This window comes from Struthio camelus, chromosome 2 (assembly GCF_040807025.1).
Source record: "Struthio camelus isolate bStrCam1 chromosome 2, bStrCam1.hap1, whole genome shotgun sequence".
Taxonomy (NCBI): domain Eukaryota; kingdom Metazoa; phylum Chordata; class Aves; order Struthioniformes; family Struthionidae; genus Struthio; species Struthio camelus.
In genome coordinates, this window is record NC_090943.1 from 94301370 (window position 1) to 94317799 (window position 16430).

Genomic DNA, 16430 nt, shown 5'->3' on the forward strand with positions numbered 1-16430 from the left:
AAGGGGTAGAAGTACAAGAGAGAACTTTGCCAGCATTTGAGGTCACCACTAACTCGGTAGATAAACCTGCTCGGGATGAAAGCACTGTAATGTGTTTGGTGTAATCTATAAAGTAACAGACTCAGAAAGGAGAAGCTATTGCCCAAAAGTGATAGTATCCTCTTTATAGGCACAGTAAGGTGAAAACCTCATCATTTACGTACAGCTACAGTTACAGAACCTAGGACACTTTGCGTACACGATGAAAAAGACCTTTGTAATAGATGCACAGAAGCATTTTATGTTACAAAGCTGAAAAATGCAGGGATGACCTAAACGTTATCATGACTTTAAGAGGCAGCACACAATTCTTGCCGATGCCTTTGCTCATGTCTATTTAGACAGTTCGGTGCAAGGAACTTCCAACCAGCGCAGGTGTTTTTACCATTGTGTATTATGGAGCTATTTCCATGAGAAAAAGAAAGTAAACCTAAAAAAAGTCAAAGCCTGGGCCTTGCTGGTAGACAAGCGTTCTTCCTCGTTTAAATTCTCACTTTTGTTCTCTAAAGTTATAGGACCCCTGAAGATCAAATCCCAACATCCTTATTTAATTATTGTTCGGTAGAATTACGATTTCTTTGGAAAATAAAGGAATACCACAGTTAAACAACATTTAATAGTTCTTTAACCAGAAATACAGCCATCTAATGGGCACATAATCATCTATAAAACCACCTTTCTAGTTTTGCTATACCTCTCCAGACCCACAGCAAAGAAACAACTCAAGACTTACAAACTGTTAAGACTCTAATAGCTTACACACAAAAATTAACATACAAACCCTGCTACTACCAACGTTTTCTAAGCGCTTCGCTCGGATTCTGCTTACACGCCGCCAAATTCCCAGCCCCTGTGAGGCGCTGGGCAGTTTCCCCTGTTGGCTTTCAAATCGCGCCGATCCAGCCCCACGCTCGCACCGCGCGGCAGCAGCTCTCTGAAAAGCGTTTGCGCCCATCGCGCGTTTTCATCCCGCGCAAGGCAATTTTTTTTATTATTTTTATTTTTTTAGCGCGGCGACCGCTCACAGTCGCTCCTCAGACCGGGAAGGCAGCCGCCCTCGCGCAAGTTTCCAAACGTTTCCCTCCCCCCGCAGCTCAGAGGCAGGAGCTGCTTCCTCCTCGCCCCAGGCGGCCGGCTGCGGGGGCGAAAACCTCCCCCCCGCTGCCGCCTGAGGAGGGCGGCAGGGGGCCGGGGCTCCCACCCCGCGCGGGGAGCCCGCAGCCGCCAGACCGGCCCGAACCGGTCTGAGCCGCTCTGAGCCGGCCCGGGCCGTTGCGGGCGGGCAGGGGCGGGGCGGGGTGGCCGCTCACCTGCCCGCCTCGCCTCAGCCGCGGGCGAGCGCGGGGTCGGGGAGATGGCGGCCGCCGACCTGCCGGGCGCTGAGGACCTCTCGCAGCTGGTGAGTGCGGGGCAAGCTTCCCCCGAGGGCCAAGCGCCCCCCCCGGCGGCGGCGGCAGCCGGTCGCGGGAGTCCCGCGTGCGCCGAAGCGGGCAGTCGGCGGTTGGCGCTGCGGGCGGCCGGCCGGCCGGGGAAGCGCGGCGCGGGGAGCGGCTCGTGTCGGCGGGCCGCGGCGGCGGCTCCCGCGCCTTGCAGCTCCCTGCCGTCCCCGCGGTTTGCTCGCGTACCGCTTCCCTAGTGCCGGCTGTGCGGGTTGTAACTAGTTTCTCTTTCTCTTTTTTTTTTTTTCCTCCCTTTTTTTCCAGGCGGAGAACTTGCTATATCAGTTGCAGGAGAATTTTCAAGCTCTGACTGAGAAGATAACGCTGAGAAATATCCTCCCTTCTTAACCCGTGTTACTGGTTTAGCGTTTGAAGTTTCGTAACTCTTAGAAAGGAGCGAACTGTAGTTATTTCACTGGACTAAGTTCGGTTTTACTGGTTTAGGTTACCAAATGGATGCAAAAAAGTTCTTGCTTTTTAAATTTGGGATAAGCTCGTGTTTTAAATTGATGCTTAGAAAAACAATTAGTGTTGTTAAGCACCTATGATATAAGGGCAACTGAACTGCCCCCCCCCGTATGTTTATTTTTCCCTAGAAAAGGATTTACTAAAAGTGTTATCAGTCATAGCATGCTAGCCTCTGTGCAGCAATTCTTGTTTTTAAATTATAGTAGAATAAGTAATAAATAACGTGCAAATTTTCTAGTCCATTAAACAAGGAGACGTCTTCAAAAATGCCACTTAAACGAGCACGTTACAGCATGTTGTTGGTTTAAAAAACAGTTCTGTTAGCCTCCTGAGTGTGGGAAGAGGAGCCTGCAGAAGGAGAAACTTAAGACCTGAAGGGGCTCTAAGATCTCGTCAGATGTTGATACAAGAACTGTTTCTGTTTTCTGAAATGGAAAACTTGTTACAGTTTATATTTTTCTGAAACTCCTACCTTTCAGGAAGGCTCTCCTTTAGTGTAAAAGGAGAATAACATTACAAAATAGAGTTCTAGTATCACTCATGTTCTGACTGTGTATGTAGACCTTAAGCGATCGCCTAAAATAGTTCCTTAAAGACGAAACAATTTTATAGAGAAAATACTCCACCACATAGGTGAACAGACAGGAAAGCATGTGAAAAACACTTAGAATCTGAATGTATTTCCTGTTGCAAGAGAAAGTAGGACTGTCTCGTTACAATGTGATTTTGTGCTATTCCTGGATGGTTTGTCTTGTGTTAAGAGCGTTGAACATGAATAAGTAAGAGCCTAAAGTATCTAGAAAACCTTCTCATTTGTATTGCTGGAGAAAAAACCCTGTGAAATCATAGCATTTTTATTTATAACTTAAAGTTCTCTTTAACTTTTTACTGGAAGAAATGGGTGAGCGCATTGATGACCTCGAGAAGCATGTTGCTGACCTAATGGCAGAAGCTGGGATAGAAAACACCAATGAAGAGTTGGGAGTAAAGAAACTAACTGAGTTTTTCTGCATTTGATGCGTTTCCACTTAATTTTGAACTATAGGCAGCACCTAGCAGGAAAATAGCTATATGTTTATCATACCTGCATTTATTTGGATTTAATTTAAAATATACTGAGATTGGCTTTTTATTCCCTAGGATTTGTTTTTGCCAGCAGCCTAAGAATATATATTTTTTTTTTTTCTTAAAGAACACAAACTGTCTTGCTGCATCTGTTACAGCTGTTTGACAAATAGAAGGTGTGGCACAAACTGATCCCAAAGATGTAAACTGAGGCTGTATTTAAAAAAAAAAAAAAAAAGTGTTTAAAGAGCTTAAAGCACTCTTGCCCACCATTCCTGCCCCTTGGGTACGTTAGAATAGCTGACTGAGGAATCTTACCTCATTTAAATTTCTTTGATATAAATCTCTTTAAACACTGCTTCAGCCTTCTAATGTGGCTTACAGCACACCTTATAAACAGTTGTGCCCAGAACAACTGAGGAACGATTTGTCTATGAAGCAGTAAGATGAGGGGTGTGGAAGGCACAAGGAGAACTTAAATAGTATTGTCAAGCACTCTGTCATGTGAAATCACATTGCAGTTCGGGACTGTGTACTGTATTTTGTGTCATTATTGTCTGTTGGTATTGGAGGACTGACAAAGTTTTCTGCCTAGCCCCATATATGGATGCCTCAGTCAGTGTTCTTAGTATTTATGAAATGGGATCCCTTCAGCATTCTCTTGGTGCTGGTGAGATCTTCCTATTGTTGCAAGCTTTCCTAATTCAGACTGAGACAAATCAGTTGTTTTTTATCATTTAGAGGCTGCTTACCCAAGTACCGAAAGGAGTTACCTGTAAATTTGCTAAATTATTTTAGACATCTGTTCATTCTGATGCCTTTCTCTTGGTGATAAGCTGAAATTATTTTCACAAATATAGAAAGGCCATCTCATGTATTAAACTGTACAGAGATGTTCCTATTTTTATGCTGAATCACATTCATGAATAATTAAACCACTAACCTACTTATTTTCTTTGCAGCACTGAAAGGAGGCTATGAGCAGGAAAGATGAAGGGAAAACTGCACTGCACTGAATCTGGGAGTGTATCAACATCTACAGTGTCATTAGTCTCAAAAAGCATCAGTGACAAAAACACTTGTCAGGATAGAACCTGTTCTTTTTAATTATTTCTCCAGTAAACCACTGGGTTTCTTCTTCTCAGTAGGACACTTTCATGTAATTGGGAAAGAACCACTACTTTCAGGGGAAACAAAAATAGTAATATTTTGCATAGAAAACTGTATCCTATGTAATTAATTATGCTTTCTTACATTTAGAGTTTGACAGGGTATTTCCATTATTCTAATACTGTAACCTTTAAATTTTTATGTTTATTTGTTGCCTTTTTAACTTAAATGTTCTTAGAATAACAAGATGCTTTCATAACAATTTCATTTGTGTGCCTCTTTGGTGCTCCTTTAGAATTGTACATTGTAAAATGCAGACATAAATGTTGAAAATAATCTATTTGTTATAAGTTTTTATGTCCAGTGAATATAAACTGCTCTGCTCTGAAAGAAAGGGTAGTAATTGCACAAGCCTACCTGAAGCTGTGCACACCTGTGCCTGTAACAGCATCCAGGTATACACATCTTGCCCATTTCAGTTAACATCAGCCATTTTGATGAAAAGAGCCTATTTTAAAGAGTAAACAGGTATCAGTGACTTTGAAATAGGAATTCTAGTTAACAAATGTTTTCTTTTGCTTATTCTGACTACTGTCTCTTATTTGGGGCAGAATGTCCTACCTCTCAAGTTCTCATCCACCAAGAAAATTGGCACTGTGGGCAGAGATCTTGTTGGAAACTTAAATGGAGCCTCTTTCAGCAAATTTAGAAAACTGAAGTATGATTGGATAAATAAAACAGCTAATGAAGAATACATATGCCTTTAAAAATGTTGGTAATTTTTAAGTTTAAGTCCACCCTAGACTACTCTGTCGATATCAAGACATGGTTATAACCAACATTTCAATCAGAGTTGACATTGTTTGCAAGTCTAACTGGGGGGAGATGTTGATATGCTGGAGGACATGGCTGCTATTCTGAGATACCTTGACAGGCTGGAGAAATGGGCTGATGGGATACAGCTGGAAGAATACAGGAAGATCCAGGTAGATGCAAGGAACTTTTTTCCCCCTGCAATATGGGAGGGTGGAACAAAGAATGGAACAGGTTACCCAGGAAAGTTGTAGTATCTCCATCCTTACAGCTACTCTAAAGTAGGCAAGGTCCTGACCATCCTGATCTAGTGTGACCTGCTTTGATTGGGAGGTTAGACTAGACCTCCACAGGTCTCTTCCAACAGCAGAAAGTAGAAGCACATCCTTTACCTTCTTCACTTGCACACATTCCAAATACTCCAAAAGATGCTGATGTTAAAGAGTTACTTCAGTTTTCACTGATGTTACTTGCAGAGATAAAGGCCCTTACCCTTACTCTGCAGCCCTCTGGAGAGAAATAGAAATGCTGTATTAACCTTTCTGCTACATGGTACACTGGAAAGTACTGTTCCATGATATAGCCAGTAGTTTCTAAATTCTTTCAGAAGCCTGCTCTTAAAAGTTGTCAATACCAGTAGTCTTGTATTATTAGTACCAAAATACGCATATTTAACCCATATTACAACAAGCTTGCTAACATGATCTCACTAGTCCAAATCACACTGTAGATCAGCCATGTCATCACTGGAATGCATCAAGTGCAAAAACCCTATCCTCATGAATAAGCCTCCAAGGACTGGCAATATGCAGTAAGATTCCAAGCAGTTCTTAATGAACTGTGTGTGTTCAACCAGTACTGAATAGAATTATCTAATTAGCCTCAGTGAAGTAACTCTGTAAGAACAGATCTAGTACACAATGTCAAAAAATTGAATCAAGTTTGATAAGACCTTTAAAACAGACAGTTTGACTAATATTCATCATTTCGCCAAGAACTGACAGCAGAAGTACAATTTCCAGTTCTGTTTGGAACACTGTCTTGTGACAAACTGGACGCAAAGTACAAGTATTTCTCTTCTACATAGTCCAGCTTGTTTATTGCTAGTTCTGTAACTCTACACATTCATCAGTTTAAAAAAAGAACACACACACACACACACACACACACACACAGACTCCACTACTACAAAACAGGAACTGTCAGAAATGCAAATGCAAACTTCCAAAGCCATACCATAGCTAAATTTAAGTCTAGTCTCATGAATATATATGCATTTTGGTCTACCATTGGACAAACGGGAGCCTGAATGAGAACACACAGCTCACACCTCCTTCAGATGTGAACTATGCAGCCAGCTCCAAAACTGCAATTACCTCACACTCTACAAGGAAGTATTTCAAACTGGTTGTATAACCACCATGAAAAAGAAATTCCATCGTCACAACTCAAGCAGTTTTGGGGGGTTTTTGGCAGAGTCATGAAAGATGTTTTCATTGAGTTTTGCTAAATATTAGTAAGTCCTATCTGGCAATGGATGTGAAAGACTGAGATACTACGCAAGAAAATCCTGAAAGAAGTGATAAACCTTCCTCTTCATGGTTACAATTTTGCATGGAATTACATCTTCATTCTCAATTTTAAAGCACTGAAGAAAAGACAGACAAGTAAGTGGAACACATTTTATTCCTTTAAAAAAAGGCTATAATACACTTTTCCCCAATTTTTGCTTAACAAAGCAGACAAACACAGTTGAAATGTTTTTCTGCAAATAGGCTTTTCGTGTAGAAAAATACATCATACTAGACAGAGTTAAGTCTTAATTAAAAAAAATGCAGCTACAGTATTTCTGCAGACAGCTCCAAGCTTCATGTCTTCTACTGTTTCAAACAGAATTTAAAGCTTTTAAATAATTCCAACTATGCTCACCAATTTGTAGGATCTGGGTTTTTTTAATATATACATATTAATATGTACACACATACACAAAGATAAATTTAAGTGGATGCAGGGTTAAAAAAAGCAGACACTTAAGAAAATGTCAGTATCTGTATTTAGTGGAATAATCTTTTGGTGATACTACCAAACCTCGACCTTTGCGGGCTCCTCTATAAACAGTTTCTATAATGTCAATCATCTCTTGCTTATCTTCCATTGCCCAGTTGATCTTGTTGTTATTACCTGTACCTAAATCAATCATGATGTGTTTATTCCTTTAACGGGAGAGAAAAAGCAGACAGGTTAATACACTATTATAGTTGAAAATTCAATGAAAACTCAACTACCCCTCCCCCTCACCCAAAAGCTTTGTAGGATTCAAAAGAAGAAGCCCTTAAAACATGAACAGATTTTCAAGTAAGCCTGGAACAGAAGTATCTACTCTTGTCATATTCAAGCCGACATTTTATTGCCTATTTCTAGGGCTAGAACAAGGAGTACAAGCACCCCTGCATCAAGATTGTTACTCAGCACTATTATCCTTCAGTGTATTCTCCATAGTTTGTATTCCTTTCCTACTACCATCTCCTGACGCAGAGATATTTGCAGGCTTGCCAGCAGTACATTTTATCTCATCACAGGAGATGCCTTGGCTCCAGAACCTGAATGTTTTGCATATACTTTTAAAGTAAGATTGACAAACTTGACTGCCATACTACTGCAGTAATCTCTACAGAGAATTTCAGATTTACAACTATGAAAAAATGGATAATAAATACAAAATTTCCTTTTCACTAATTTATACTTCATTAGTAAATACACATTCATATGGTTTCCATTCTACCAGTTAGATTTCCACACTGCCTATGATTTTGCAGACTGCTCATTTAGAGCCTAGTAGTTTTACATCTAGGCTCTGCCTTAAATACAAATACATAGGTTGATACGACTAAATTTAAATATTCTAAAAATAAAATCCTTATGCTATTACAAGTTATACACTGACAGAATGGGTTTCAAGTCATCTACTGTACTTGTTCATAAACCTGCTAAGTCTATGATTTTGTAGATAATAATACTGCACACAGGTCAGTAGCTGAAAGGGGAAAACTTAACAAACAAACCTAGATGTGAGCATCTGTGGACAAGCAAATGAATTGCCTTATTGTCCACGAGGGTGGACTTAAGAACAATTTTCCTTGCCTTTGCTCATTCATAAGTGATTTAAGCCAGGCAGCCTAATGTAATAGACTATAAGCATACCAAGCCAATTTCAAAGCCTTGAAGCGTTTTTGCAGATTAAAACAAAACAAAAAACAAAACTGAGGACAACGTAATTCCTGACATTTGAAATTACACCAAAATGAAAACTCAACACAAAAAAAACCCAGTTCCATTAGAATTTTTTTTAGGATCTCATTTCATAGAAGTACTGTTTTTAAGTTTTAGGATCGCAGGCAGTCATGGCTTAGGAAGTGAAACAAGTGTTATCTTATCAAAAGAAAGTTACTAGACTAACTGGAAAACAGAGCCATTTTCCTATTCAATCCATTTACTCCATTGTAGAACAATAAAAATTTAAGTATCAATATGCCGATATGCATTCAGAAAGGATCTACGGAGGCACTGCACTTGACACAAAAAACCCCTAAAACAGTCAACTGACTTATATTCTAGAAGAATCACGTACCTGAAGAAGAACATGACTGTACAGGGATCGTACAACTCATACATCTTGTTGAAGTCTGGTACTTCAGTGATATCCACAAGATAAATAACAGCAAAGTTTTTCACCTAAACAGAAGAAAACAGGAAATAAAGCAATATATATTACCAAGTCTTTGGTTATTCATACTACTGATTAAAAGGCATAGGCTTTTACTATTGCAACATTTGTTTTGCAATATGTTAATGCGTGAAATAATGGTAAATCGGCTTGCCATTCTTTTTAACCACAGAAGAAGCCACTAACACGAAAAATACTTTGAAATACAGGCAAGATGCTAATTTTACATCCAGTATCAAGAGGGAAGTGACTGTGCTAAAAATTAACATTTAGGGAAACAAGCGCCCTTTGTAGACAACTGAGACGCTGCAATAACACGAACAGCTCCAAACAAGTAGAATAAGTGCTTTGTGCAAGCCAACTGACATTTTATCTCTGTTGTCAGCAGCTTGTACACTTGAGAAAACTAATGGTCTAGAATGGCCTTCCTTCTGCCTTCCTCCAGGCATCTTTTTTCCCTTTTAATTATCTATTTTTTTAAAGTGAGACTGGTTAAATAATAATACTAATTGGTTTTTGAGAGATATGGGCAACTGAAATTTTTAATTGATAAAGGAAAAAAGACCTCAATGAGGAGTTATTCTCTCGGTAATTCTGGTTCAGATAGGTCTTCATTTTGCATAGTTACTGAGTTAGATGCACAAGAACCATCCTTCCCCTTTCACGAAGGAAGAAATTAACTAAGAAACTAAAGAAAATCATGCCATAATTTTGTTTACCAGCTGTGGCATGTTGGACTTTTGGTACAACTAAAGTTTCAATTTCTAAACTTGTATCTGTACAGGTACAGTAGAAATTTATCTATATACATATAAGTATAAATTAAAATGTAAGGCAGTAGGTATCTAAATTACAGAAACCAGTAACTGTAAGGTATATGATCAAATACTTGCACGTTATAACAGAAATGCACAACCTTGCCTCTGCCCTGACATACAAATACAGTTTGTCTTCCCCATTTGACTACGCATAGTTAGAATTCTGTGGCAACACATGTGGTCTTGGTAAGATTTGTGACAAACTTACTGCCTCAATGTGCTTTCAATACGTTGACTTTGCTACCAAGCATTTAGAAATATGATGGTCAACGTAATTTCTGGCTGATGTAAATAAGTTTTATTTCACACCACAAAACTAGATTAGACTGTATGAGATGCATGCATTCTGTATGGTGTACCTTGTACTTAAAACATCCTAACAAGCATTTTAAGTGTGAAAGTACAGAGATGCTTGTTTACAAAAAAAAACACTAAACTAAAACAGGAGCGTACAATAAATACACTGTGACAGACTCTTCCTAAAGGAAGTTTCCAAAAAAAAAAAAAAGCTTCAAAGATGTAAATAAGTATTAGCTGGAAAAAAAAAAAAAACAAATCTCTTCTGGGGTCAAGCAGCATTTAAATTTCTGAGAAACTTAAGAGGAGGCCCAGAGTTGGTAATTTAACTGAGAAGCACCCACAATTATTCTCTGGTTAGCCTTTGGAGACAGAATACAGGTTTCAAAAGCACCAGAAGAGTCCATTTTCATTTTTTCCTCTTTTTTCTTCTTCCAGTCTGCTCACTTTTTTAAGCATCAACAGCACGGTTTGCTCAGATGGGAAAGTGCCACAACATATATTTGGCAGCTCTTAAACTATAAGTCATCTTTGGAAAATTAGTTAATTTGGAGATCAAAAATGACTTTAAGTTAAAACAGACATGAATATGTTAAATCCCCAATTCACCGAAAGACAAATCCAAAAAGATTGTATGCTGCAGCAGAAGACAACTACAAAAACATCACTAAACTAAGATTTTACTTGCAAGAAGGGCGTGCTCCACATAGTACTGGAGCAGCAAGACTTTTAAAGAAAGCTTGACGTTTTATACAGTTAGTCAAGCTGCTGCAGAACCAGAAATGCTTGTCACTAGCAATGAACCCCAACAGCCTAAGATTTTAGAAAAAGAAGCCAGAGTTGAGGAACAGGTTAGCAAATGTTCTGAAACAGCGATAGTTTACACAATCATTAAATGAGATATTACCTAAATCTTACTCAAAACGACTGGATCATTCAAACCACCCTTGCAAAGCATGTATTCAAGTTACCAACATAATCCAAGTATCTCAGACGTTATCTGAATCTTCCTCATCTCCCGCATGGGAAGGAGAGAAGCATAACCACTCACTGGAAGTGAAACTGATGATGCAGTAACCTGCTCAAAGACAGATACAGAACTCCCAAATTTGAACCTAGAACTTAAAAATGGCTACTAACTGCTCTCTTGTTTTTTTAATTTCAAATCTCACAAGATGAAAACCAAATACCACAATGAAAATATACTGTTTTAAAGCATTTCCAGGCTCTGAAATCACTTAGCATGCAAGCACGTTTGGATAGGGATGAGTTTTGTTCTGTGTTTTGACAATGGCTGACAAGGCTGCCCATGACATCGGCCTGGCTAGGCAACTCTCCAGTAAACGGAGAGGTAGGAGATTGCGATTCAGGCCTAAGAATGAAATTTATAAAAGCATGGGTAAGAGTCTAAAAACACAAGAGGCGATTCCAAAGCGTTGCAGTGGCCATATATCTACTGCTTAGTGGCCATTTCAGACTAGGCATGCTTCTCAGAGATGATGTTGAAATTAAATGCCTCCAAGACAAGCCCTGCAGAACTACTCAGATGTCTCTGCACAGCATTAAGCAGTTTCACAGCCTGAAGGGACATGTACTACCTCGAACACAATACTGGACCCAAGCTACTTGGAAACAGCAGTACAGAGCCTCTAAGCTGGCTTTAACAGAGCCAGTTTGAACCCATAGGCTTATTTAGTTCAAGCTTCATTTTAAGCAAAAGTAATTCAACTATTTCTGGATTTGAGCTGGCATGGAAGGAGGAGTTGATCTATGCTTGAGCTAATAAGTCTATGGAGACAAATCAAAGCTTAATCTCTCCCCATATACTGGAATGTGAATCCATCACCCAGAGTTGTCTGCTCAAAATCATATCACCATAGACAACAAGCTTCTCTATCATTTCAGGGCAGCGGCTGCTAAAGATCAAAACAACTTATAAATTTTAACTTGGAACGCGACAAAGGAATCTCAGAACAAGAATTAAATACAACTCTCAGGAACGTACTGCACTAAGTAAAAGCCATTACATTTACGACAATTTTAACACCAATGAGGTTGTTAACCTAAACTGAACTTTTAGTGTCCAGGCAATGCGCAAATTGTGGCATTTTTAGAAGCTGAACACAGAATAATACAACTGTATTCAGAAACGAAGTACTTAACCTCGTAACACATAGTGAAATATAATAAAACTGTTGCAGCAGGGAAACTGCTTTCTGAAAAGAAAATACCATTACATGCCTCCTTTTGGATAGGACCACACTTGTCCAACACCTGAAGATTTAAGAACACTTTCAATAGAAACACAAGCAAGATATTAACATCTCAGAGTATTAGTTTTCAACAACTTGACTTTATTTATCTTTTAATTCAGTTTTCTCTGCTTGACTAGACTATCATAGCTGCTGTTGACCATGGGGACAAGATAGAAGACAAAAAAACCCACCCACGCAGCAGCACACATTCAAAACTTTATCAACTGATTTGAGGACTACGCTTCAGTTTTGACTTTGGTTTCTCCCCTCCCCCCATAGTTACTGTAGCTTCACAGATTAGCCTATACTATTTAATAAGCATACACAGAAAACAAAAGTACATTTTTTGTCTAGCCATAGTTACAGGCCAATATTTAATAATTTACAGAACTATATCTGTTTTGGTGGACTACTATTAAATGTTTAAATGGAATGGCTCAGGACTGGAAAGCAGAGCAATCTGTAGGCCCCTTAACACTAGATACAGTTGAACTTAACTTACATATTCTGTAAATCCTGTCTTGCAAAGATCACACTCAGGTGGGAAATGAGAAATACAGATGAAGGAAAAAATAATGCATCAGATAAAATAAATCTCGTTTTTCCTCTCTCCCTCCTGACACTCGCAATTAAAACTGAATCATTCCAGAAAATTAGCGCGTTCCTACAACACAAGACTGCCACAGCAACACAAGGACAAGGAATAACGTTAATAATCATAGGCAGTTCCTTTACATTTCTTATGAGGGTAACAGTGTTCCTTTTTTTGATAAGATTTCCACTCCCCTTGAAGTAAGTCTCACTACCCTACATTAGCTTATGGCCAAGAGTGGCCCAGAATATGTGCAGAAAATTTCTAAGGAAACCTGGAAAAAAATCCAAGAATACCTCTTCTGACCTTCTTCCCCAGTTCCTAGATGATATTTCTAACGTGTAGATGTCTTATATATATGGAAACCACAGGGGAAAAAAAAAATACAGTAACTGAGAATAGTTTTTGCAACAGTTCATTCAAGCTGAAGATGCCTAGCAGACTTGTATTACTAAACTGAAAAAGACTGCAAACACAGCAAGTACAAAGTTGAAGGTCTATTCCATCACTGTTTACTTTTTTTTTTCCTCATTCTGAATATGATATTGCAGTTTAGGTGTTAAATTTATATGTCCGAAGAGAAAGATGACATCCTGCCAAGAGCAATGCTTATGGCTAAAGAATTTGAAAACTATGGATAAGAGTAAATGGATTAGCTTTCCTCAACTTTAATTGCAAACACCAGTGACTAATACCAATGCCATTTGTACAGGCCCCTTCCCTCCTTTTTTCTCCCCCTCTTCACTTTTCCTGCAGTCTTAACAGAAAGGCAAAGAGGAACAACTGATGTTTGAGCCAATCACAGCTATTTACACTTCTGATTATCATCAAGTAAGTGCAAAATATTGGAACAATCCTCTCTAGACCAGCACTGACCCAATATAACCTATCTGTTAAAGGGACCTGGCTTCAGGAAAGGTCACCTGATTTACACTATTATGTTCTAAACAAATCATGGTCTTAAAGCACTTTCATCACAATTAAAAAACAAAAGTATTACAGAAATTTAGCAGTAAAAGCTCCACACTTCAGGGGATGAGCTTATTGTAAAGTGAAATTTTAAAAAAGTGTCTTTATAAAGAAAGTGCTCCAGAGGAATTTTGGACAACTCAGTTCTTAGATTTTTGCTTCAGCATGATTTTAACTCTTCCCTCCTCCCCCCAAAAAAGACATTCTATAGCTATGATTTATTGTGAAGCCTTGCTTCCTTCTCAAATATAACGCTGAAAAAAATAACGTAGGTTAACTCTATGTAGAGTACATATCAGAGAAAATCACCTGCTTTGTACTTCTGTATGTCGTTCTAGTTTCTCTTTCCCCAAAGGATTCAAACAAACAAAAAACTAATTTCAAAGTATAAAGTACAGAAAACATCACTGCTACCCAGAAATATGCTGCAGATTAAAAACAAAAGAAAAAACACACCATGGTACCAAATATAAAATACAGCTACATTTTCTTCAAATGTAGCATGCAATCACAGCATGTTAACATTCTGTATTATTCTCTAGTATAAACACCTGTACAATTGGAACTTTTACTCACTCTTTAAAACAGCTGCGAGATCCAAACATGGCTTGTAAGCAAGAGGATGAGGAAGGATCTCCCCCTTTAATTTGCCATTTCTGCAGAGGGAGATTTTTAAATAAGAAGTTATATTGTTCTTTCTTCCCCCAATCACCCTTAAGTGCCAATATGTCTGCCAAATTGCCAAGCATCCTGCCAAGAGCAGATACTAACAGTATCCAACTATAAAAAGCTCCCATCTTTAAATACAAAATGACTAAATTAAACTATGTCACAGCAGTCCTCACCATACCCTATTCTGTCTTAATATTTGATTACAGGTACAGATCTTTAACCTTAGGGATCTGAAAAACAGAACAGGAGCTTATTTACTTAAAAATACAATTAAAAGAGAAAGGAGTACACCAGGATCACAACTTCACTCCAAGTTATGCAATACGCACACAATTTTATACGAAGGTAGCTAACTCCTTTTCCTGCCTAAGGTTAAATATTAACACTTGTTGCTCAGATTTCTTGCTTCCTTTTCTATACGGTTCAAAGAAGAGCTGTCAACTTTCAACGTATGATGCTACACAATACCCTTACCACAGAAATGAAGAGGTAAATCATACCTGATTGTGTATGTTAACACAGACTAACTCTTCTTCAGTGTGTACGTGTCTTAAGTGACTGACCTACTGTAAGAAGGCACTATTTCCATACGAAAAAGCTTCAAAGCCTGCCTCAGTAGGTCCTAACATTTAATTCAGCCCATGCAACTCAACGGAATGGCATCCGTTTACACCAAGAACATCACTGATATGCTAATCAACATCTTCCTATACGTTTTAGGGTCTTACCATTTGTAAGTGTCAAATTAGAATAGTTTTTTAGATCCAAATGAAAACCTGCAGCTACTATGCATTCTAATTGTAAAGTGACGGTGCTGCGTTACCTAACATCATAACATTCCTACTACCCAGCGCATGTTTCTGTTTGAACGCTGGCGTTCATTAAATGAGGAATTATTAACAAGCAGCAATTCCGACTTTGGGATTTGCAGCACTCTTTTTGTCCCATTGAGCATTACAAACAGCAGGGCAGCCGATCATTTTTAGGAAACACTCACGGAAGCAAACAAAATAGCTTTGCTGCTGCCTCGAAACGCAGAAACACCTCTCCAGAAACTGAGCCGTAACCTGCCTCCGTTAGCCACCTGAAACACGGAGTACAGGAAGCGAGGGTACGACGTTACAGTTGCAGTTTACCTTCTCCGCAATGCTGTACAAGACTTCATCCATTTTCATGCAGGTCGGATCCCAGTCGTGCCCGAAGCGGATGACCACCACTCGGTCCTCCTCCGACAGGATGGCCTGGTCCACCTGCCAGCCGTTGTGCAAGTGCGGGAGCATGTACGACATCCTGAAGGGCAGGGAGCGGGCCTGCGGGACGACAGCAAGCGCCCGGCAGCTGACAAGACAGCCCGGCCTGCTCACACGCCACCCACCGCCCGGCAGAAACGCCCTCCCGCTCTCCCTCGCTGCTCACAGCTTTCCGCAGCGGCACCCCGGCAAGCCCAAGGCAGCGCGTAACGGCCGCGGCGGCGGCGCCGCCGCCATGGCGCACGTCGCCCCCACCCCCACCCCACACACCCAGCCCCTTCCAGAACCTTCGGCGCGCGGCTCGCGCCTGCCCGCACACAAGGCGCCGCGCGCCACGGAGGAGGCGCCTCCTCCTTCCCCCTCTCTCCCCACCCGCGCACCGCGCCGCACCCCTGGGGCGTCCTTCGCTCAGCGGGAAAGAGCGACCGACCAACGGCGGCGGAAAGGGCGGAAGTGACGAAATGCGTTAGCGCGACCGGGCCCGGCGCTGGAAGGGGGAGGAGTGAACAGCCCTTCCGCCCTGGTTGGGGGCGGGGCCTCCCTCCGTGGGCGGGGCCGGCCCGGCCGAAGGGAGGCCCGTTGGCGCATACCAAGTCTCAAAACTGGGGGGGGGGGGGGGAGAGGAGCAGACAGCTCGGCCCGTACCAAGCCGGAGAGAGGGGATTGAAGGGTAACCAAAATGGCCGGTGGCAGCCGGAGTGGGGGGACCCCGGTGCTTGGGGAGTCTGCCCGGGAAACTGCACTGGCCAGCTGCCGACCGTAGCCTTGCTTAGGTACCACTAGGTTCTGTCTCCTCTTGCAACCGAAAGGAGCGTCCTTGAACACCGCTCGGTAGATATTCCAGCTGAAGTGGTCCTCAGTGAAACCATGAGCTTTGCATCGCCATCGTTAGGTTTCAGAATCAAGTTGACCATTGAGG

At 40.6% G+C, this 16430-nt stretch overlaps 1 protein-coding gene across 4 annotated transcripts; it reads right to left on the reverse strand.

Moving 5' to 3' along the window:
- Window positions 1–6602: 6602 nt before the first annotated feature.
- Window positions 6603–16058, reverse strand: TXNL4A (thioredoxin like 4A). 4 transcript variants are annotated; one of them, XM_068931620.1, is made up of 4 exons: window positions 15902–16058; window positions 15398–15571; window positions 8563–8666; window positions 6603–7147 (listed from the first exon to the last, which is right to left on the reverse strand). In XM_068931620.1, exons 2-4 carry the CDS (start codon window positions 15548–15550, stop codon window positions 6976–6978), a joined length of 429 nt encoding a protein of 142 aa, XP_068787721.1. In that variant the 5' UTR covers window positions 15551–15571; window positions 15902–16058; the 3' UTR covers window positions 6603–6975. The 4 variants fall into 4 exon arrangements, with proteins under 4 accessions (XP_068787721.1, XP_068787723.1, XP_068787725.1 ...); XM_068931622.1 differs by having other exon boundaries at window positions 15892–15954; XM_068931624.1 differs by having other exon boundaries at window positions 15799–15916.
- Window positions 16059–16430: the final 372 nt, after the last annotated feature.

Coding starts and splice junctions, on each gene's coding strand:
- TXNL4A (XM_068931620.1), bottom strand. CDS start 15,550: ATGTCGTACATGCTCCCGCACTTGCACAACGGCTGGCAGGTGGACCAG. Junction 8,667..15,397: donor TGTACAGCATTGCGGAGAAG/GTAAACTGCAAC, acceptor TCTTCTGTTTAG/GTGAAAAACTTTGCTGTTAT. Junction 7,148..8,562: donor ACAGTCATGTTCTTCTTCAG/GTACGTGATTCT, acceptor CTCCCGTTAAAG/GAATAAACACATCATGATTG.